The 24,228-nt window shown below is 45.5% G+C and overlaps 1 protein-coding gene across 1 annotated transcript in view; it reads right to left on the reverse strand.

Annotated features, from left to right (window-relative positions):
* The window catches only part of CACNA2D3 (calcium voltage-gated channel auxiliary subunit alpha2delta 3), an 871,226-nt gene extending 870,568 nt beyond the window's left edge, over positions 1–658 (reverse strand). The window contains exon 1 of the mRNA XM_069561584.1: positions 266–658. Coding sequence (XP_069417685.1) covers positions 266–387 — 122 coding nt within the window. The 5' untranslated portion in view covers positions 388–658. The remainder of the gene's footprint in view (positions 1–265) is intronic.
* Between the last annotated feature and the right edge of the window lie 23,570 nt (positions 659–24,228).

Genomic DNA, 24,228 nt, shown 5'->3' on the forward strand with positions numbered 1-24,228 from the left:
TTGGATGCGGTAAACAGGCTTCAAAGTTCGTGCTGTCACTGGCGGTGAGCCTCTCGAGGTCTCACTCGCCAGCCCGGGGAGGGGGCGAGGGACTCCCACCCTAGCCTGGCCGCCCCACGCGGGTGCGGGCCAGCAGGTGCGAGAGACAAGGCCGACGACCGCGGCAGGTCCCGTCCGGCCGCACCTGCAGGAGCCCAAACTTGGGTACAGCGGGTCGCGGGCGGCCGGAATCCCCTCCCGGGGCGGCGCAGGACCCCGCACTTACACGGAGAGAGGGATCTGCTGCTCCGAGCGCACCACGTCCCCCAGCGCGGCGTAGAGAAGCGCGGCGGTCAGGAGCGCCCAGGGCCCCCGGGACGCGCGGCGCTGCCAGCCCAGTCCGGCCATGCTGGGCTCCCTCCGACGCGCCGGCAGCAGCGGCAGAAGCGGCCGTGGGGAGCTGCGCCGAGCGGGCGGTGGGCGAGCGCGCTGGGCTGCCTGCTCCGCGCCGCCCCGCCTGCCTCTCGCGCGCCGGGCGCACTTGGGGAGCAGAAAAAGGAGCGGGGCGGGGGGGGGGGCGGAGGGCGGAGAGGAGGAGGGAGTGGGGAGAGGTGGAGAGGGAGGCAGGCGGGGGAGGAGGCAGGGAGACGCGCCTCTCGCAGCGGCGGCCGCCCGGCCCCGCCTCGGCGGCCCCGGGAGTCCGGCGGGCCGCGGCGGGAGGGCGGGAGGCGCCGCGCGGGCGGGGACTTGCAAACTCGCGTGTCCTTGGCCGCGGCGGAGCGCGCCCTGCCCCGCCCGGCCCACTGCGGCCGCCGAGTTCTTCACAACTCCGCAGTCCGCCGCCGCGGGCGCCGCTCTCGGGCTGACCCCCGGCCGGACCCGGTGACCCCGCGCCCCGAGCTGGTTGGAGATGGGGCGCGGGGCGCCGGCAGGCTGCAGGCCCGGGCCCCCTGGCTGGGTCCCAGGGTGCTGAGGAGCGCGGAGGTGGCGCGACCCCCGGCCCCGCCGAGCGGTTTTTCGGCGGGCAAGGGGTGCGAGGAAGAGGCCAAAGTCTGAGGAAGGGGCCGCGCTCGCGGCGGAGTACTGGGTCGCGCGGGGTGGAGTGCGGGGGGATGGCAGCGGGGCTCGGCGGTCAGGCGCGGGCACTGCTGCGTGGCCGCCCGCAGCCGCTCCTCCGGTCGCGGCGCCGACCAGGGAAGGCGCGGAGGGCGGCGCTGCCGGCGCGGCGCGGGCTCACGAGCGCGGGGCTCCGGGTTTCGGGCCGCGGCGGGGCCGGCTTGGCGCGCCCGAAGCCGGGCCGGGCTGCCGAGCAGCTCGCGCTCTGACCCGCGGAGGCCCGGGGTCCGCGCGACTGCAGCGGCCGGCGGGGCGGGGAGGGGCGGCACTGCGGCTCCGGGTCCATCCTGACTGGCGGACTCCCTGGATTTCGGGAATGAGGGAGTCCTCCGAGGCTCGGGGATTCACCGTCTCCCGACGCGGACCCCCACCCGCTGGGTGGAAGGCGCGGTCGCGCGGGCGGAGGCAGGAAGTCGGGGAAGCCCGGGGCGCCTGAGGAACCAGGCTTCCCCGCGGCCTCTCCCGCCGCCGCCCCCAGCCCGGGACCCGCCTCTCGGAGCCCCGGCCCCGAGTAGAGGTCTGGGTGTGTGACTGGGAACTTTGTGGAGCCCTCGCGCCGACCGGCAGTCGAGACCGACCCGAGCCGGCTGAGTCATCCTTGACTCGCCGAGCGCAACTCGACTGACCCCAGGCAAGCCGCGCGCTCCTGAAACCGCGGGGTCTCCCGGGGCGTCCGCCGCCTGGGTTCGCCTGGTTTGCGGGACTCCCCCTACAGGGCTTTGGGCTCTCTTCCCCGCCACCCGCCTTCAGCCTCCCCGCCCTCCGCTCTCTGGGGAGAGAGCGAGGGTGGGCTCCAGCTTCCGCCTGGTGGTGTCGGGCGAGAAGCCAGGCGGGCTCTCCTGCCCAGCACCCCCGCCAAAAGTTACCCCGGCAGACGTGGGTCTGCATCCCACAGTTGGCTGCGCGGGGAGAAGGACCGCGCAGGGGCCTTTGGTGTCTCTGCCGAGTGGAGGAGCCCCGGCTCTCGTGGGCGGGTCGTGCCCCCACCTCGGGGAGCAGCTCAGGGAACAGGCCCCACCCGGGAAGCGCCAGGTGCTTCCCGCCCACGGGCAGCGTCTACAATCTCCTCGGATGACTAACCGGTTATAATGAATTCTCCGCTTCTGTGCACACCTCCGATCTATGGAAGTGTGCTAGCAGTTCCAAACCGAGATGAGCGCGGCCTGACCCCAGGGAAAGGGTCCGGATGGCTTTGCCGCTCACACTGGGGGCGGGAGAAAAATAATTTTCCTATCATATCCCCGGCGCCTTCTTTCTAAATGAGTAAGTGTGTAAGTGAGTGAAAGCATACTAGCCCTTATTTGTAAGCCTACAATCCACTGCCACTGTGATATCTATATGATAATGGCCTTCAGGCATTCCTTCATTCATCCAGTGAATAACTGCCAAGCGTTTGTGATAGGACCGTCGGCTGTACCAGGGACCTCCCCTCGAGGATTTTATCCGCTATCAAAGGAAAAAGGCTTCACTCCAAAAGCCATAATGATAAATGCATAATTATATAGTTTCACAAGAGGTCAACTATAGTATGCATGAAGAAAAAGTACCTGAAATGTCCATATTATTGCTATCCCTATTAACTTGGGAGAAAACGGAGGCACCCTAAAATAATACAGCTTAGTCAAACAACCGCTAGACTGCTGGACTATATTGAGGACCACTGGGGCACCAGAGTCATGACAACAATTTATGATGAAAGCCAGCCGTATGCAGGTGAACATTGCAGCCATTTCAGGGCAGCTAGAGATGAACCAGGAGAGGAACCCTGGCACAGGAGTTCACAGCCCCACAGAATCATAGCATCTTAAGCATTTATAACTTACACACGGATCATCTTAAACAGAGCATTGCATCCAATGCATTTAAAATAGATCCCACTAAACGCTTCCTGCTGCTGCTGCTGCTGCTGCTGCTGCTGCTGCTGCTGCTGCTGCTGCTGCTAAGTTGCTTCAGTCGTGTCCGACTCTGTTCGACCCCATAGACGGCAGCCCACCAGGCTCCCCTGTCCTTGGGATTCTCCAGTCAAGAACACTGGAGTGGGTTGCCATTTCCTTCTCCAATGCATGAAAGTCAAAAGTGAAAGTGAAGTCACTCAGTCGTGTCCGACTCTTAGCAACCCCATGGACTGCAGCCTGCCAGGCTCCTCTGTCCATGGGATTTTCCAGGCAAGAGGACTGGAGTTGGGTGCCATTGTCTTCTCCAAAACACTCTCTCTCAAAAAAGAATATTTAAACTATCTGATATTGATAAGAACTGGAGCTCAAAGTGTCATAAATTTGAAGTCCTATCGGTTTCAAACTCTTATCATCCTTTCCAGAAACACAAAAATTAATGCCAGCTGTCTAGTCCCATACTCTGATTTAACAGAAGAGGCCCAGAAAGGTTTAGCCAAGTGTTCGAAGACACACAGCCACTTAAAGGAGGGTCTCCAAACCAAAGCAGAGGGCTTGTGCAGCCACATCAGGACAAGGGACCAAGAAAACCTTCAGATATGCCAAGTGCAGCCCCAGGTCCTACTTGTCATTTTCGCCCAAAAGCCTATATTTCCACACCCAACTCTCCATGAAGCTTTGAATCCAGACAATAAACATTTCACTGACAGACCTGCAGACTCTGTTTAAAGAGGGTTTAAGCAGAAGTGGAACATGATGAAACACAAGAGATGCAAGTTTTAGAAATGCTCACCCAGTCCTGGTCTAAGGAATGGATTCCAGAGGAGACCCCAAAGCAGCTGTTCTCAGAGCCAGAGAGGACCTACTGAATGGTTGGAACTCTTTGTCACAGTGACTTGGAATCCTACTGGCATTTCTTGGATGGGAACAGGACAGTCCCACAAAAGGAGGAATTATTCCGTGTCCCACGGACTCTCAAAGGACCCACTGGACATTCAGGTAGGACAAAAATTTGCTTATAATCACCTGATTCTAGAACTTATTTATTTAATAAGTAAATAAAGGAGTTTTTACATGGTTTTAAAAAACAGTGAATTTTCCAGGAATGCAACTGTAGTATAAATAAAAAGAACATTGTCTTCTATTTTGTTCAGAATCTTAGCAAGAGAGCTTTGGTTAATTATTTGTGTTTTAGCATTTTGGAAAAGCACTTTTCCAACTGTAGCTGTGCTCAGGGTCCCAGGTCACCAGTAGAGCCCCTCTGTGTCAGTCTACACATGGGGTGTGGAATTCCTAATCAACCTGTGCATATAGGGGCAAGTCCATGAGCACTCATAGTGAAATGCTTCTTATTTTGTTATAAATACTTTTATTTATTTTTGATACTACGAGATGAAGCATCATATAGGTGTTTTTTGTTTTTTAAAAAATAATTTTATGTATTTCTGATTCTGCTGGGTCTTCATTGCTGTGAGCTGGCTTTCTGTAGTTGCAGCAAGTGGGGGCTCCTCTTTAGTTGCAGTGCACAGGCTTCTCATTGCGGTGGCTTCTCTTGTTGCAGAGCATGAGCGCTGGGGCACACAGGCTTCAGCTGTTGCAGCTCATGGGCTCCAGAGCACATGCTCAGTAGCTGTGGCGGACGGGCTTAGTTGCCCCACAGCACATGGGATCTTCCCCAATTGGGGATCAAACCTGTGTCCCCTGCATTTGCAGGTGTGCTCAACTACTGGACCACCAGGGAAGACCAATTTTTTTTGTTTTAATTCTGACCTTGAGTAGGTTATATTGTCTCAGAATTTCATATCAGAATGGTAAAAGGGGATAAAAATCTACTACTCTATATTAGAAACACCAGTGAAAGTCTATGATGTTGCTGGTGGGGATACAAAATGGTTCACCCTGAAGAAGCAAAATGACAAATGCTTTAACCTTTGACCCAGCAGTCCCTCTTCTGGAAATTTATCTTACAATTGCTAAATGATGTTCATATGAAGTTATTCATCACCACATTATCTCTAAGAGCAGAAGTCTGGAACCAACCCAACTGGCTATCAGTACATATTTGGTTAAAGAAACTGGTGCACCCACAGAGTGGAATATTATGCAGTTTCAAAAATGAGAATGCTTTCTACATGTAAATGTGAAAAGATCTTGAGTATATTAAATTTGTTATAAAAAGCAAGGAAAGAAAGAAAAAGCAAGGTACATAACAACATGTATGACATTGCCTTTCTGTAAGAAAGAGGGACAATAAGAATACATATTTTTATTTGCTTAAGAAAACAATGGAATATACACAAGAAACTACTATTAGTTACTCCCTGTTGGAAATTAGGGACAGAGTAGATGGGCACAGGATTTAGAGTGACGTTTCACAATGCTTATCACTTTAAACTATTTTGATTTTTGAGCCTTGTGGATGTATTACTTATTCAAAGCAGTAAGAAGACAAATGTTAATAGCTCTTAAAACAGTTTAGACACTGGGGCCAGGGCTGGAGTGGAGGAAGTCATTGTTGGGATGGAATGTGAGAGACACTTAGAGTCCGTGATGCCCTACAGAGGTGGTTCTCAAACCCTCAGAGGTTGCGATTCAGTAGGTTCAAGTTGGGTCAGTAGGGAGAGGAGAATCTTTGTTTCTAATAAGCCCTTCAGAGGATTCTGATGCTGATGCTGGTGGCCACCACTGGCAAGCATGCAGTTTCTTTTACATGAAATGTAGTGTAGAGCCTGGTGGCGTTATGGACTTTGGGTTCAAACAAACCTATGTTCAAGTCGTGGCTCACCCTCACATAAGCAGTGAGAATTGGGCAAGTTACCCAGCCTCTCTGAGCCATGATTTTTCAGCCGCAAAAGATGAATAACGATAGCACCGGAGAGCAGACCTCACACAGACAAAAAGATGCAGCGGGACAATGCAGCTAAGAATTCAACAAATGTTCATTACTGCTTCCACTCTGCACATACAGCAAGATCTCCACACCTGGGCTATTTTCCTGGCTTACCAAAAAAGTGTGCCTTACTTTTACTCAGAGTGCCAAAGCTTCCTGCTTCACCACCGCCATGCACACATATACACTCACACAGAACCCACCTCTCCATCGCCGCCACACTGCCCAGCCCACCCCTGCTCTCCCCATCCTCCATAAAGACATCAGTTCCCTGCACCCCTCTCAAATACACTCCTTTTTCCCATGGTAGCCAGAGCCATCTTTTCAAAAACAAAAATCAAACCATAGTCACTCCCCTGCTCAAAATCCTCCAGTGGTTTCTGTTTTTAATTAAAACGCAGGTTGCTTGCCAAGGCACCGAAGGCCCTGACTGCTGCCCTCCTCTCTCAGTCTCACTTTCATCTCTCTCCCCATTGCTCACTGTGCTCTAGCCCGACTCCTTGGGGTGACTTTCCATCTTGGGCCTTTGCCTATGCTGTGACCTCTGCCTGGATGAGCTTCCCTTCTGGCTCAGCTGGTAAAGAATCCGCCTGCACTGTGGGAAACCTGGGTTCGATCCCTGGGTTGGGAAGATCCCTTGGAGAAGGGAAAGACTACCCACTCCAACATGCTGGTCTCGAGAATTTCATGGATGGACTGTATAGTTCATGGGGTCACAAAGAGTTGGACACGACTGAGCAACTTTCACTGCCTGGATGACGGTTTCTCACTATATTCAGGTCTCTGCTTAAATGTCACTTTTCTGGGGAAAATTTCCCTGATTCCCCCACTCCTATAAAGGAGAAACGCACACACACAGACACACCCATCCACACACATGTCCCCATCCACACACACTCATACACCTCTCTGCTCTTACCTTGCTTCAGTTTTCTTCCTAGCATTTATCACTAATGATGGAGTGATTCATTTGTTTACACAGTGTCTGCCCCATCTCTACACAGGACATGCCCATCTTTATCATTAATATTATAATGATTTCAGCAAGGACTTTGATGTCAGGGGGGCTCAATATACATCAACTAAATGACGAGAACATGTGTCACCTTGAAATTCCTTTCTCCCTGTTTCCTTCTTCCTCAAGCTCTTGCATCCACCTCACCCAAGACAGAGCCTTTGTAAAAGTGCAAGATTTGCCAAGGAGAGCATCAGGGTAACTGTTTCTCTGGGGAGAAGAGTGCTCGGTCACATCTCTGTGGGAGGGTACTGGTTGGAGGAAGAAAAGAGAGACAGGAAGACAACTCGAAAGTTTAGAAACACTACGAGAATGCCTTCCTGAATGCTGTTTTTTTTAAGCTATTAGAGGAAAGAATGTACTTGTCATCTTCAAAATTCTCTTTACTGTACACTAGTGACATTATTTCCAGCTTCACAATGGTGTTCAGGGTGTAGACATGTCCCAAGGAAACCACTGTGAGCCGGAAGTATTCCACTCTTAGAAGATATATTCTGAAGATGTCTGAAACACAGCCCTTGAAAAAGATAGCCCCGAAGACAGTGTCGGGTTCACTGTGCCAAACCTCCTTGCGTAGAGCAAGCATTAAGGCAGCTTCTGGTGAATCCCACCAAACTAGATGACCCTTTAAAACATTTCTAACCCTTCCCCTGAATTGAAAAGAGCTCTTGGATTCCCAACATAGGAGAAGGCAATGGGTGTGTATGTGGGTACTTTGTGATAAACGTCTCCTCTCTAAGATCTGTTCCCAACTCTGAGAAGGTTGTTGTTGGCCAATGGCAAGGACTATCCCAGAGGAAGGACCTGGAAGAACCAGCTGGCCATGGAGCAGCTTACCCAAACCTGGCGAAGTTCTGGCCCACACACGTTAGAGGCGGCTGTTCCCCTCCTACTCGGGTGGGGACCGAGTTTCCCACTTCAGTAAGTCTACGTTTCTTTTCTAAGTTTGCGAGCTTGTTTTTGTTTTGTACAGTAGCTCATCTGTATCAGTTTTTTAATCCCATCTATAAGTGATATCAAGGACATTTGTTCTTCTCTGTCTGACTTACTGGACTTAGTGTGATCATCTCTTAGTCCATTCATTTTTGCTACAAATGGCATGATTTTATTCTGTTTTCTGGCTGAGTAATAGTGCATTGAGTATATGTAGCACATTTCTTTCTGCATTTATCTGTCGATGGAAATTTTGGTTGTTTCCATGCCTTGGCCATTGTAAAGAGTACTGCAACAACCCTTGAAGTGTGTATGTCTCTTTGAAGGATCATTTTCTCTGGGTATATGACCAGGAATAGGATTCTCAGCTCCTGTGGTAGCTGTATTTTTCATTTTTAAAGAAACTTCCATACTGTTCTCCATGGTGGCTATTGCCAATTTACATTCCCCTCAACAGCAAAGTAGGATTCCCCCAGCCCTCCTGTGCCCGTCCTCAACCCCAAGCCCTGGCATGCTGAGAACCTCAACTTGTTCATGGAAAGCAGGGCAAATGTTTATTTAAATGATTCAGTGGTTTTTTTTTTTTTAATTGAAGTATAGTTGATTTGCAATGCTCTGTTATCCCACAACATTTTATTGAATAAGTGATTCTCTATGTGTATGTGTGTGTTCATTGTATATATTATAAACATATATAATTATATACTTGTATTGAGACATTCTGCACATATATACATATATATACATTATGACCATATGTGTACACATAAACACATGTATATTTTACACATGTACACACTGGCACATGTATGCATATATGTGCAGAATATCTCGATATGAATGTATGTCTGTGTGAGTGGATGGGTGTGCAAGCCTGTGTATGTAAGTCTGTGAGTGCCTGCATGTGGAAGTGATTGTGTATGCGAGTGTATAGACGTGATGCTTTGTGTGTGTGTGTGACTGTGCATATGTGTGCATGTGAGTGCAGCACTCATCACATCGCAGTTATCTGGTCTGCAAAAGAATCTGTCCTAAGGCAAAGCAGGTCTGGCGCTCAGTTGAGGGGATTCCTTAAACCAGCTCTGACTTGGTCCTTGGCAAACAGTGGCCTCACACCCACACTCACACACTCAGTGACACAGCTTCTCGGCAACCATTCTCAAGTCAAAGGAATGCTTGTGTGCAATGAAGAGCCCTTAAATGAACAGCTGCAACATATGCCAAGCCTACTATTCTGGTTTTGTTTTACATTTAAAAAACATCAAGCCAAGTGGAGAAAGAGCAGAAAGTGTTCATACATAGCACACCTTCTAATTATCTGAATCTAAAGTTGCCTATTTTCGGAAAGGGCAGTGCCGCCTTCTGGGGGTTAGAGAGGTAGGACAAGGTCCTTCCAGGATTGAATCCATTTCTTTGTGAATATCTTAAAAACAAGGTTTCTCAGTGTCTATCAAAGAGAACTGGTTAAATTAATCACAGTTCATCACATAATGGAATTTCATAAAGCCATTAAAAAGGGTAAAACCTGACTTCCATGTACTGCCATGCCCACATGGCAAGTGGTCCATAACAAGTGAAAGTGTTAAGTGGAAAAAACCAACAGGTTGTAGAACAACATGTGCAGTATAAACCAATTTCTGGTTTTTGAAAATATGTGGCTGTAAGGTGTAGGTGTAAGTATATATACATGCATGTGAAGTCACTTCAGTCGCGTCCAACTCTGCAGCCCCATGGACTTCAGCGGGCCAGGCTCCTCGGTCTATGGGGACGCTCCAGGCAAGAATACTGGAGTGGGTTTCCGTGCCCTCCTCCAGGGGATCTGCCCAACCCAGGGATGGAACCCACGTCTCTTCGGGCTCTTATATTGCAGGTGGAGTCTTTACTGCTAAGCCATTGGGGAAGCCCCCTAGGTGTGAGTGTAGGTAAGGCCATACCATACTGGATACCTTCCGAGTGTGTACGCATGGAACACCCTGGAGAGTCATATGCTACACTATCAACACTGGTTCCCTCTAGAAGACAGGATTGGGAAGTTGAACAGAAACATTCCGCTTTCTACTTTCAGCACTTTGGTACAGTTTGAATCCTTACAGAAAGCCTGAGAGTAGAAGTATGAGTAAGGAGAGTGTAGAAAGTGAGTGGAGTATGTCTGGAAGTATTAGCATAGGCAGCACCTGAGCAACACAGATGTTCCAAAAAGAGGATATGCGTGTCATCACCTTTCTTTTTTTCAGCTGGGTCTTCATGGCAGCACACAGGATCTTTTTTTAGTTGCAGCTTGAGAACTCTTAGTTGCTGCATGTGGGATCTAGTTCCCTGACTAGGGGTCAAACGCCAGCCTCCTGCATTGGGAGCATGAAGTCTTAGCCCACTGGACCACTAGGGAAGTCTCACCCTATTGTTCAAAATCATGATGTGGTAGGAAAGGAAGATCCATCAGTGCTAATGAATGAGCATCTGGTGGGGGCAGGTGGGGAGGGAGGTCACTCCTCAGAGCTGGAACGGATATCAAATCAGGAGGAACTGATACATGTTTTCTGAGTTGAGAAAATGACCACATCAGCAGGACCAGATGGCAGTATGGCCAGAGAGTAGCCCCCAGTGCTCTTACAGCGAGTTCATTTGTGGCTTTCCCCTCATTCAGTTGTTATCACTGATGACAACAGTTTTTTTAAATGTTGAATTACAGTTGTGTAAATATCTCTCACATGTTAAAACATTTATTTTCATGACTGTGTTTGGGAGATAAAAGGTATATAAACTCTGAGTATCAGTAATTAAAAAGTAAACGGTTTTCTGCTATATTATATATTAAATATATTATTTAAAATTTTGCATGAAATAATCAGGTTTCAAATACAGTAAACTCTCTGCTTGAAGCCAATTTTTAGATGATCCACCCTCAGTTTCTCATCCCAGGTCAGCTTCCCCCAATGCCAGTCAGTAACCTCTCACAGTGTTCAATAAGGTACACTTTGGAAAATAAACTAAGTTTTAAATAGGATAAAAATCACTTAGGTTCATATTGTGTGTGGGCTCAGTCATGTCCTATTCTTTGCAACCCCGTGGACTGAAGCCCACCAAACTTCTCTGTCCACGGAATTCTCCTGGCAAGAATAATGGAGTGGGTTGCCATTTCCTTCTCCAAGGTTCATATTGGGTTGGCCAAAAGAGTCCATGGGGTCACAAATAGACACAACAGAGTGACTTTCACTTTGGGGCTTCCCCTGTGGCTCAGCTGGTAAAGAATCTGCCTGCAATGCAGGAGACCTGGGTTCAATCCCTGGGTTGGGAAGGTCCCACGGAGAGGGGAAAGGCTACCCACTCTGGTATTCTGGCCTGGAATGAGAGTCGCAGAGAGTCGGACATGACTGAGCGACTTTCACTCACTGGGTTGGCCAAAATGTGTGGGTTTTTTTTTTTCGTAACCCAAATGAACTTTTTGGCCAAGTCAATACTCAATCTGTTTAAACACACATACATTCCAAAGGCAAATGTAAGTGTGGATGAGAGTAGCCACTGTCTTAAGTACTCTTTGTCAATGGTTCTCTGCTCTCTCACTCTCACCACAGACCAGAGTTGGCGGGAAGCACTGAGCATAACTTCCTGTTGAGAATAGAGGACTCTGCATCCTCGGCTCATTTAGGGAGTGTAGGTGGAGGTGGTTTAGTCGCTAAGTCATCTCTGACGCTTTGCAATCCCATGGACTGTAGCCTGCCAGGCTCCTCTGTCTGTGACATTTCCCTGGCAAGAATACTTGAGTTGGTTGGTATTTACTTCTCCAGGGGAATCTTCTCGACCCAGGGATCAAACCAGTGTCTCCTGCGTCTCCTGCTTGGCAGGCAGATTCTTTACCACTGGGCCAACTGGAAAGCCCCTAGAGAGTATAGAGGTCCCTTCGCTGGATGACTGCATCTACATATTTCCAGTTGCATGGACTGGTGAGGAGTGGGTCCCTCATCAGGTAATAGCCTAATTAGTCAAATATTCTAAGTGGTCAAATAAACATGGTCATTTTTTCTATAGTAGATTTTTACAAATCATATATTTAATGTTTGAAGTTAAGGAGCATGTGACCTAATCTCCAATGAACTTGAATAATTAACATTAATTTGACAACATTGAACATTTTCCCCCTCAACTGAAATGAAATATATATATATATATGTAAAATGGGTTCACTTTGCTGTACTGCTGAAACTAACATAATATTGTAAATCAACTATACTCCAATAAAAATTTAAAAAGCAGTACATTCATATACTAGAATGCTACTCAGCACTAAAAGCGAATTACTAGTATATGCAACCGACAACATGAATGAACCTCAAAAGCATTATGCTTGAATAATATACAAACCAGTGTACACTATAATGATTCCAAAATAAGGAGAAAACAAAAACTAATCTATCAGAAAATGCTTGCCCAGCCAGGAGGCATTGGTTAATTGTCTAGAAAGGACACAAAGACATTTTCTGGGATGATGCAAATGATCTATACTTTTGTTTTGAGTGGTGTTTGCATAGGTGAATACTGTTGCTAAAACTCATAAAACTGAGTGCTTAAAATCTATGCACTTTATTGTGTGTAAAGTGTGCCTCTATTTTTTTAAAAATATATATATAGTTATTAGATTTTTCTGTGCAATATTGTTGCCCAGCAATGATACTGTTATTATCAAGAGATGCTGATGGACTATGTTGCATTGTTCATAACTGCCTTTTTGTATTGTAACTATTTGTAACTTTATGAAATCTTCATAAATACGATCAATTGCAATAATAAAGTTATGGAACACTTAAAAAGGACAACTGGTGGAGGGAAGTATTTTCAGCTCATCTCTCAGATAAAGGGCTGCTGCTGCTGCTGCTGCTAAATCACTTCAGTTGTGTCCGACTCTGTGTGACCCCAAGGGCTAATCACCTATATACCTATGGGCTTCCCCGATGGCTCAGCAGTTGAGAATCTACCTACAGTGCAGGAGACCCAGGAGACGAGGTTTTGATCCTGGGTCGGAAAGATCCCTTGGAGAAGGAAATGGCAATCCACTCCAGTATTCTTGCCTGGAAAATCCCATGAACAGAGGAGCCTGAAAGGCTAAACAGTCCATGGGGTCACAAAGAGTTGGACATGACTGAGTGACTGAGCGCCCATGTATATGAGATTCCTTAAAAACTTATTTTAAAAATACCGTAAGCTACTAAAGTGAAGATGACCTTTTTTTCACAGAGTGAAGCACTTTAGAGCAGAATACACACTTGGATGAAGCCACTTTTCTTGTTTCTGGTTTTATTATTTCCCTGCCTAATGGTGGTTTGGGAGAAAGGGAGGAAAAGAGTGAGAAAGAGATCAGCAAGAGAGCAGGAAGGATGGGAGGGAAGAAGCAGATAGGTACATACCCATGCTCAGAAAATGAACTAGATAGAAGTATATCAACATATTAATAACAGGCAGTGAAGCTGTGGGAGATTTTTCTTTTCTTATGGATTATCTGTGTTTTTTACAATGACTATACATTACTTTCTGTACGTTTGGAAATGTTATCATGCAAATGAAAACTATTTCTGCTGAACCTATTATACTTACAAGTACTTTAAATAATTTTCATGGAACTCAATTTATGAGTTGAAATTTTTTTTCCTTCAACAGGCAAAGCTTTTATTATTCATTTATCCCCACCCACCCACAGAATATGAGTGAATTAAGAGAGCTTCATGAACTTTTACTTATAAATGCTGCATAATTTTATATTCCAACAGCAGAGAATATATTTTAAAGCTCATTTAAATCTACCTAACTTATATTTGGAGTTTTCCTCTATAGTTTCCATCAGAGATGGTGCCCATATTGGTTTCTTAAAATAGATGTAGGAAAGGAATCTGCTGACAAGTTATTTGTCCTTCAAAAAAGCCTTTGAATTATATTTCAAACATGCATTAAAAAATAGAGAATTATTTAGTGAGCCTTGTGTAACCATAACCTAGATTGAACAAATATCTTTGCTTCATCATTTTAAAAATAAATTAGTAATTGTGACATTTCATCCCTAAATTCTTTAGCAAGCACTTCTAAAAAATAGACATCTTAACTCAGATGGTAAAGAATCTGCCTGCAATGCAGGAGACCTGAGTTTGATCCCTGGATCAGGAAGATCCCCTGGAGAAGGGAATGGCTACCCACTCTAGTATTTTTGTCTGGAGAATTCCATAGACATAGGAGCCTGGTGGGCTCAAAGAGTTGAACACCACTGAGCAACTAATACTTTCACTTTCACAAAACCACAAAACCATTTTCACATGTAACAAAATTATCTATAATTTCTTAATATCATCTGATATTTAGACCATATTCAAATTTCCCCTATTGATTCCCAAAATGTACTTTTGCAGTTATTTGTTGAACTTAGGGATCTACCTAAGGTTCAGCTAACCATTTCTTTTCTAAAATCTGGTCTTTAAATCCAGAACAGTTTCCACCATCACTATTTTTCTTTTTAATTTTTTTAAAGATATGTTTTGATGTGGATCATTTCTTAAGTTTTTATTGAATTTGTCATAGTATTGCTTGTTTTATGTCCTGGTCCTTTGGCTGTGAGGCATGTGGGATCCCAGCTCCCTGACCAGGGATTGAACTCTCACCCCCTGCATTGGCAGGCTCAGTCTTAACCACTGGACCACCAGGGAAGGCCCTCTTTTTAATTTTTAAAATAATGTTATTGCTTAAAGAAACTTGAGCTATTCCATAAAGTGACAGTTTAAAGAATGATTTGAGAAAACCACCAAAGAACTCACTGCAAAAAGTGTCATCTCTATACACAACGCCAGATTCATAGTTTAACATGTCAATTTGCAAATCTTGATCTTGAACATCAAGAATATAATGCATTTGGTGAGGAGGGAAGTGGGGAGAGGAAAGATTGCCTTTAAACCAGCATAGAGGCTGACTGATATAGATCTTATTCTTTGTTATTTAAACCTTGATTTTAGGAAAAAGCTGCATTGCCTTTGGAATCTCTAAAGTTGGGAGAGACATTCCAATTTCCCTTCTGGCCTGGAGGAACACAAGCTTAATGTAGCTTGCAGGAAGCCTGATTTCAGCTAGCTTTAACACCCCCAGAAGGAGTTCAAATGTGAAAGAACAGCACTTTCCCTTTTAGGAGGCTCATCTTATCACAGACAACAGGGGTAAGAGAAAACATTTTAAGCTAATGATGTTTCCGGCTAACCAGATTTGGCTGAAGCAATCCAGTGGACACCAGTCTGCAAGTCTCATTTCTTACAAGGTTCATTTATCTTAGAATGCTCAACCACCAAAAGTTCGCTGCTTTCACATATCTCTGAATATTAAGCTAGACAATGAATTCTTCTCCCAGCTGGTTTAACTATCTTTAACCCCCAAGGCTGCTCCAGTACTGTGTGTGTTTATTCAACCACATTACAAATTCTCTAATATTGAAAACAACAACAAACAGAGACAGGTATTAAGCATAATAAAATAAATATTGTTGCTAGGGAGCTTTTTACATGATGCAACCAAGAAAGTCCTCCACATATGGAAGGCTGAACTCTTAACCCATCCAAAATATAGTAATTGAATGTCTACTGACTGGGTCATGCACCCATCTCTGTACTAGCCTGGAAGAGTGTACTGCTTTCCTTACCATGTCTGGGTCACATGCCCAGCCCTGAGGTCAGAAGTGAAGTCAACTTTGCACGTATGTGCTAAATCGCTTCAGTCTTATCTGATTCTTTGTAAGTCTATGGACTGTAGCCCACCAGGCTCCTCTTCTGTCCATGGGGTTTCCCAGGCAAGAATACTGGAGTGGTTTGCCATGCCCTCCTCCAGGGGATCTTTCCAACACAGGGATTGAGCCCGTGTTTCTTACGTCTCCTGCATTGGCAGACAGGTTCTTTACTGCAAGTGCCACCTGAGAAGGCCAAAGTCACCTTCATCCAAACCTTAATCTGACACCAGTGAACACAACTTCCCACAGGGAAGATCAGAGAGCAGCGACCAGCGGAAGATGGAATGGATGCTGGGCAGACAAAGCCAACAGAGGGGCGTCGATAGATCCAGGACTAAATGAAAACAGGGCTCCACAAACATAGAGAAGGGGTCCTCATTGGTGTGTGTTCTCTCTTTCCATTCAAAGGCCCAGGTCACTGATACTTCTGAACTAACCAGCCTTGGCTCTTCTCCTGATGGCAACCCAGTCTCTTAGGACTCTGGGTCCTGCAAGCTTGTTGGCCCGCTGGGCAAGCTTCCTAATGTCCTCTCCCAGGCAGACAAACCTTATCTCCAGCTAAGTGCATGTTATAAAATCCTTGATGGAATGGCCTTAAGGGAAAGAGTGTTTTGGTCGCAGTCCCTGGAAACACATCATAGTCCAGCTATTTGGGCTGTTGAGTCCAGCCTTAGTGGGTGAAATCATTCATTTCTTGATTTGGTTCTTCTAGCTGTTGGGAGGCAACAAAAGAAACAGTCATTCAGTTTTTCAGTGAAAGATGAAGACAGAAGGCTTGTTTTTTGTTGTTGTTGTTAGGACTTTGTTTTTAAGAGCAGTTTTAGTTTTACAACAAAATTGAGAGGAAAGTTCAGATATTTCCCCTATAACTCTTGTACCCACACATTCTACCCTTGTACCTCCTCCATTATCAATATCACGTGCCAGAATGATACTTTTTTTTTTTAACCAAGAATGATATTTACATTGAAACATCATCATCATGTAAAGACCAAGTTTGTCTTAGGGTCCCTCTTGGTGTTCATGTTCTATATGTTTGATCTAAAGTGTAGTTCTGTCTGTGTGTGAGTGTTCAGTCGCTCAGTCATGTCCAACTCTTTGCAACCCCATGGACTACAGACTGCCAGGCTCCTCTGTCCATGAGATTCACCAGGCAAGAATACTGGAGTGGGCTGGCATTTCTTCCTCTAGGGGATCTTCCTGTCCCAGGAATAGAACCCACATCTCCTGGGTCTCCTGCATTGGCAGGCGGATTCTTTACCACTGAGCCACCTGGGAGGCCCATAGTAATACATATCCATCATCATAATATCATACAGAGTATTTTCACTGCTCTAAAAATCTGTGTTCTGCCTGTTCATCTCTCTTACTTCCCTTACCCCAATTCCCCAACGGCAGGAAGTTCTCACATCACAACACAGACACATTTTTCTAATAAAAAGACACCCCCTCGGAGCTTTCCTAGCCCAATGAGGTTACTTGATCCTGCCTTGTAGGTTTTTTTCTTTTCTCTTTTCCCCCACTATAAGCAACCAAAAGTAGAAAAAAAAACTCTAAACATGGTCATTAGACAATCCCGAGAATCCTCTGGCTCTTTCCCAGAGTCGCTTATCAGAGCCTGCCAGTGAGGGCCACATGTGTGCTGAAAGATGAATGGCAAATATCAAAGGATAATAAATAAAAAATAAAAGGAAAATGAGTAACGTTTACAAGTGAATTTATGTTTACACAAAATCTTTGTGGAAACACGCCTTTCCACTTTGGAGATTCTGCTAATACATCACGGTGACACTAATGTTGCAAGAAGCAGATCCGTCAGGCGGTGGCGACCATTACTTTTTAATAGACCACTCCATTTTCAGCAATCACACTAACAAAATCAGGACAGAGGCCAGTCTGCTTGCAGGAGATGCAAATTCAAGGATGCTTGACAGATGTTCCCCTCCGCACACAGAGAGCTTCCTCACGTGTAGTCTAGATGCTGGACAGAAGGGGAAGGTCAAGGGAACATCCGATTTAGGTGGATTCTTCCAGAGCCCGGCTCGCGTCTGTGTGCTGCCTGAATAACCAGCGCTGGGTTTTTCATAAAACTGTTCTCATTTTGCCCAGAAGGTTTCTGCTCGAGGTCTGTATATATGGCCTTTGCTCATCAGATTACCTGAGATGCTGAAATATGATATGGATCATGTAGGCCAGAGTATATGACTTTACAACTGCTTACCAAAGGACACTAAGAGTGCTTTTTTTGTCTGTTTCTGATGTATCTCTGACTTCAGTTCATTCATTCACTCACTTGATGAGTACCTCCTCAATGATGGGGACTGTCTTAGACTTATGGAATGTGGATATTCATAAGTCATGGTCCCGGCTCTCACATGAGAGGAAACGGCACAAATGGCTATGCTAAATATCAGAGCTAGTTAAGTGGGACACCAGAGGTATAAGAAAGCACCGATGGGAGCATAAAGACATAAGTGATTTATGAAGCCTCATATGAATCCAGAAAAACTTCAGGGAGGGGATATTTGGACCTTGACTTTGAAGATTAGCTACCAGTTATTATTTATTGGTTTTATTTTATTTTATTATATTTGCCTTATTATATCAGTGAGCGCCAAGGATTAGAGCAGTGGAATCTTGGGAGCCATTTTCAGGATTCTTCTGACCACAGTCATTAAAGTGGGGACAGAAGGAAAGAGCATTCCAGGCTACATGAAGAGCATAAGCACAGACACGAAAATTACATGGCAACAAGTAACTGAGCATCAGCAACACGGAAACCTGCTTCAGTCTCAGCTGTGGCTGCCTCTACTTCTAACATCCCAGCTAAAGCCAGCCAAAAAAAAGTGTCTGTGTGTGTGTGCTAAGTCGCTTCAGTCATGTCCAGCTCTTTGCAGCCCTATGGACTACAGCCTGCTAGGCTCCTCTGTCCATGGAATTTCCCAGGCAAGAATACTGGAGTGGGTTGCCATGCCCTCCTCCAGGGGATCTTCCTGACCCAGGGACTGAACCCACATCTCCTGTGGTTCCTGCACTGCAGGCAGAATCTTTACCACTGAGCCATGGGGGAGGCCCAAAGGAACGTGAGGGAACATGAAAAACTACACTATGCTGAGCTGCCTAAATATTTTTCCTTATGTTGCTTCTTTCCCCAGAGAGCAAACACTTCCATTTATCTATGGAGAGAGAATGATAGAATGATTCAAGAAGGAAAAGGTTTGAATGAGAAGTCCCAGTGCTATCTGATAAAACTGACATATGGTCAAAAATTGCAATGTAAATGATACAACTCATTAAGGATACAGATTTGGGCTATGCTAAAGACTTTGATGCTGAAAAAAATTGAGGGCAAGAGGAGAAGGGGGCGACAGAGTATGAGATGGTTGGATGGCATCACTGATTCAAAGGATATGAGTGTGAGCAAACTAAGGGAGAAAGTGATGGATAGAGAAGCCTGGCGTGCTGCAGTTCATTGGGTCACAAAGAGTTGGACATGACTTAGCAACTGAACAATAACAACAAAAAGGGTAACAATATTCATATTCTTTTACCTCCCTTCGGGGACTTTATACCAAGAAAATAATTCAAAGGAATTTTTAAAATTATGCCATAAAAATATTCTTTATAGAAATATATATACTAATATCTACATGCTTTATTTTATCTAAATGTTCAGAATTGAAAAGTGATTAGGTGAATTGGGGTCTCACTATATTCAAAGAAATATTATGCAGGCATTAACATTTGAATTGTGAAGAGTAAAATAAAATGTGTATGACCCCCCTTAAGTTTAAAAGTAAAATGCAAAGCCTTGTCTAGTCTCCTACTATAATTCTGTGAAAAATTACTTCTGGAAATAACCGGGATTTGGGAGGGAACTTGGAAAATGAAAAAAGTTCCAATAGGTCTGCTTTTTCTTTCATTTTAATTTATGTAAACAGTGCTATAAGATTGTTTGTGCAATAAAGAATGATAGTAAGCTTTAAAAAAAAATCATTTATGAACTCCTAACAACTCTGACTACCGTGAATGTCACTGCACTCTCACTGGCTTTAAAAGGACCAGAGACAGTTAATCAAACAAACAAAATATAGATTACAAGTCAGGGCCATTGCAAAATGAGCCCTCACCCCTGAGCTCAATGCCTCGAAGCAGCCTGACGACATGGAAACACAAGTACGTTTCCCTTTTATCCCTTTTTCATTGTATTTCAAGGGGAAAAAAAGAACATGTGGTATTGAAAATTGTGTCCTCTGCCTTGAGAAGCCATGGAGGATGTGAGGAGGTAAAGAGAATCAGTACAATTGTGAATTGGAGAGAGAGAGAAAAAAAATTTGCTTCTTTGCAAAACACTGGTTACAAAAGGCCCCTCATCTACAGAGTTATTAATTAAGAGATGCTTTGTTTTTCATTAATCATTTGAGTTTGGGGATTCTAGTTAAAAGCATCTCTTAAATGAATTTGCATTCCTAACCTGAACTGGGCAGACCTTCTATTCAACTGCTGCCCAGTGATTTAAAAAGCTAATAAACCCTCAATCAAGTCCTTTAGCCAAAAGTTAAACTAACTTGCCACATCAGTTGTACAGACTCCTTTATTTGCAAATACCCAGTCTCACCTGCCTCCTGCCTTCCAAGATGAAATGGGTTTTCATACTGTTTTGCTGGGGTTTCCCTCTTTTTCATAATGGGACTTGCACTGTGGAGCCCTGAATCTTGCTTGTGGAGGTCCACTGGAGGGGATGACCCGCCAGAGCGGAGAGAAAAAGGCAGTTCCCATTAAGGTCAGAGACTGATCCCTCACCTCTGTTGACTTCTAATTCCCTCCTGTTTAACTTCCATCAAACAAGCAAACATTGTGTGGAAATGGTCCTATTACTGTATTTAAAATTCCTCTGCTAGTCAGTAGCACTCAGGAAGAATTCCTGTCTCAGCTCTAAGGGATCTATTGCAAATCCTTTAAATTGTCATATTATCCTCTCATTTGCTGCTATTTTAGCAAAGCAAATGATTAAAAATTAAACTTTCATTTAGAAGCATAATTATTTTAAAAGATGTCAAGGCTTCATGTTAAACAAATTTACCTCAGCAAATAGAATGAGGATTTGGAATTCAATTGAAGAGTTAATGAAATAATCATAATTTGGTTAGGTGAATCAACCTACATCATCTTATTTATTTAAAAATTTCTCCCCTTCTTTGCCTGTCATGTATATAGTTGTGTTTTTCCTTTAGTAAATGCCTCAGCTTCACAGAGTGAATCTGAAACATTTTTGGTTTTCATCAAAAAGAGAATTTTCTGAAATTCTCTGAAATTACATGAAGATGAGAATTGATCAATGTGATTCCCCTCTGAGAGAATGGGGATTTATAAGTCACAAAAGTGGCGATAATACTAATCTGAATTTCTAACCCTTAAAAATTCCTAAGTAACTTAAATGAACTAGTTTAGTGTTTATGAGTCGAAGAAGGCCAATGCCCAGTGCCTAAAAAACTCTAGACTGAATGAATGAATGGTCAGAACTAATTAACTGAGAAAGGCAACCCCCTCTTATTGTTTCCAGTAAGCTCTGCTTTCCGGAATTCATGCTCTATGTAATCTCCTCCCTTGGATATAGACTGGACCTAGTGACTTCTTTCTAAGGCATAGAACGTGGTTAAAGTGATGGCATGTCACTGCTAAGACCAATTTACAAGAGACTGCACCTCTTTGGCTCACAGGCCTCTTCTCTCTGCCTCTAGTGGACTAAGACTGTTGCCTGCCTTATCAGTAAACAAAGGGTGCTGCGGCCATCAAATCAGCAGTCCCTGCAGCTGCCCCTGGTGGTGCTCCCTGAGGGGATTCAGGGGGAAAAAAAAAAAAAAAGGCAGGATACTGGCCCTACACAGTTAAGGTGCTTATCAAAGGAATTCAATGAACCCAGACTCTTGCATCTTCTCATAGGTAGAAAACTGCTAAATTCATTAACTTGAGATGTCTGGTTTTCTTTAATTAACAGTAATCTTTTGATGTTCTGACTACCTGGTTTCTGTTGCAAAACTCCTCTATATCCTGGCTCCTCCCTTACCTCTTCCGAGCGGCTCCTCAGAACTATATGAGAGGTTGTCTTCAGGGCTTGCGTTCTCAGTTTTGTCTGCCAAACAAAGCATAATTCTCAACTTTTAGGTCATGTTTTCCTTTTTCTCAGTCAACACTAATCAAACAAGCTGCCTCTGGAGACAGACCCACACAGCAAGGAACTAAGGATGTCCTCTAGCCAATGGTCAGTGAGGAACTGAGACTCCGCTCAGTATCCCACAGGAAGTTGAATCCTCCCAATCACCATGTGAGAGAGCATGGGAGGCAGGACCCTCTGAATTCCAGCCTTAAGATGACTGCAGCCCTAGCCAGCATCTCGGTTGCAAACTGTAAGAGACAATGAGATGAGACAGTAAATGCTTTTTTGTTTGTTTTTATGACTTATTTATTTTTGACTGTGCTGGGTCTTCATTGCTGGGTGCAGGCTTTCTCTAGTTGCAGTGAGCAGGGTTTGTTCTTCCTTGCCCTGTGCAGGCTTCTCTGGTTGCGGAGCGTGAGCTCTGTGGGCACGGGCTTCAGGAGTTGCAGCATCCAGGCTCAGTCATGGTGATGCATGGGCCCAGTTGTTCTATGGCCTGTGGAACCTTCCCAGACTAGAAGTCGAACCCGTGTCCCTTGTATTGGCAGGGGTACTCTTAACCACTGGACCACCGAAGGAATCCCAGTCAATGTTGTTCTTTTAAGTCACTGTGTTGTGTTAGTCGCTCAGTCGTGTCCGACTCTTTACGACCCCAGGGACTGTAGCCCACCAGACTCCCCTGTCCATGGACTTCTGCAGGCAAGAATACTAGAGTGGGTTGCCGTTTCCTTCGGGGAAATTTTTTTATACAGTAATAGATAACTAATACGCTAATAAATTCATGCATGGCAGAGCATCACTCCCATGGACATATTCATATTGAAATGTGAGGCTCAGCTTAGCAGGTGACTCAGAATTGTTTCAGATGACATGATCCCCATGCTAAAATATATGTGCTAATCCAGTCAGCTGTCCAGGCAGTTGGTACCAGGAGCTGGAGGGCAAGAGATCATGTTAAATTCACAATGGAAATGCTGCTTCTTTGTCTCTTCCACTTTGAGGTTATACCTCCTGGAAGTTTAAAAGGCCTATTAGATTTTATTGGGGGCAGGGGATAAGGGGGTGGTGGTAGGCAGCCAGGTTCCAAACATATGGGTTAAACCAAGAGTACAAATGGAAGCCCATATACTAAATGTTTACATATTTGAAAGTTACAATCAAGTTACAGGCACAGCAAGGCCCATGTTCTCACAGAGAGCTCCTCTGCCCAGCCACATAGCTCCTTCCCAGGAGCCAAGAGAGTCTGCTCTCTATTTACCCTGTGAGCCTGAGTGGGAACACAGTCTGGGGCTGTGCAGGGTGGAAGCCAGGCTGGACTCTTGACTCTGGCCCCTCTAGGGAAGGGGAACAACCCAGTCCAACTCCCCAGGGAGCTGGGTCTGGTAGAGCATCCAATCACAGTTCTTACGCTGAAAGGCAAAGCAACCAACTGTGAGCTGAAGCTCTGTCAGCTCCTGGAGAGATTTATGCAAATCTTCAGCAGTTCTTAGCCTTCCCAGGTGGCCCTAGTAGTAAAGAACCTGCCTGCAATGCAGGAGACAGAGGAGATGCGGGTTACATCCCTGAGCTGGGAGGATCCCCTGGAGGAGGGCACGGCTTACCCACTCCAGTATTGTCCCCTGAAGAATCCCATGGACGGAGGAGCCTGGAGGGCTATAGTCCATAGCATCGCATAGAATCAGCAGTTCTTAGCTAGAGGAAAGCTGATTCAATGAGCTTGGTTCATCCTCATAATCACCATGCAACCATCATCCCCAGTTAAAAGGCCCAAACTGAGGAAAGCCTGAGAGTTTCACCACACAGCAACCAGTTGCTTAACAATGCAGAGTACAGAGCAGCAGTGTGCAGTCTGCTGTGTCTTGCACCTGTCTGGCAGCTGTCAGGCAGGTGTTCTGAAGGACCAATGCTTCCAACCTCCAAAGTACCACGTGCCTACTTTTATTCAAAACAAAATAAGTTTTAGAAAAACAGCAGCAATAGCTAATGTCCACTGAGCGCTTACCACTGTGCTGTCTGCTTCCTCAGTGACCTCACCAAGCCCTGGAGACAACTCTGTTGCGTAGAGACAAGTACTGTCAGAGGAAGCAGGAGTCCCCAGGGGTTAATTCCTTGTCAGGCGAGCGGCCGAGCAGGGAAGGCAGCATCATTCAAGAGTCCCATGCTCTTGGCCTGCAGACCCCTTTGGCCAACTGCACTTCAGAAGAATGAACTGTCCTTCAGTGTCCTGTCCTTGAATGAAAGAATCTAAACCCAAGGAGAAGTGACTTGTCCTAGGCCACACATCGCCCTTACCTTTATTCTCTCTACCTATCCTTGCCCTAGCCAGGGGACAGAGCAGAGCCTTTGACAGTGAGACCACCCAAGCCTCGTGCACAGCCAACCAGCTGAGAAATCCTAGGAAGGTTATTCATCCCCCTTTTTCTCACTTTCTTCTTTACTCATCTGTTTATTTATTTTGCGTTTGGCCGCTCTGGGTCTTGTTCCTGCACGCAGGCTTTCCCT

The sequence above is a fragment of the Ovis canadensis genome, chromosome 19 (assembly GCF_042477335.2).
Source record: "Ovis canadensis isolate MfBH-ARS-UI-01 breed Bighorn chromosome 19, ARS-UI_OviCan_v2, whole genome shotgun sequence".
Lineage (NCBI taxonomy): Eukaryota > Metazoa > Chordata > Mammalia > Artiodactyla > Bovidae > Ovis > Ovis canadensis.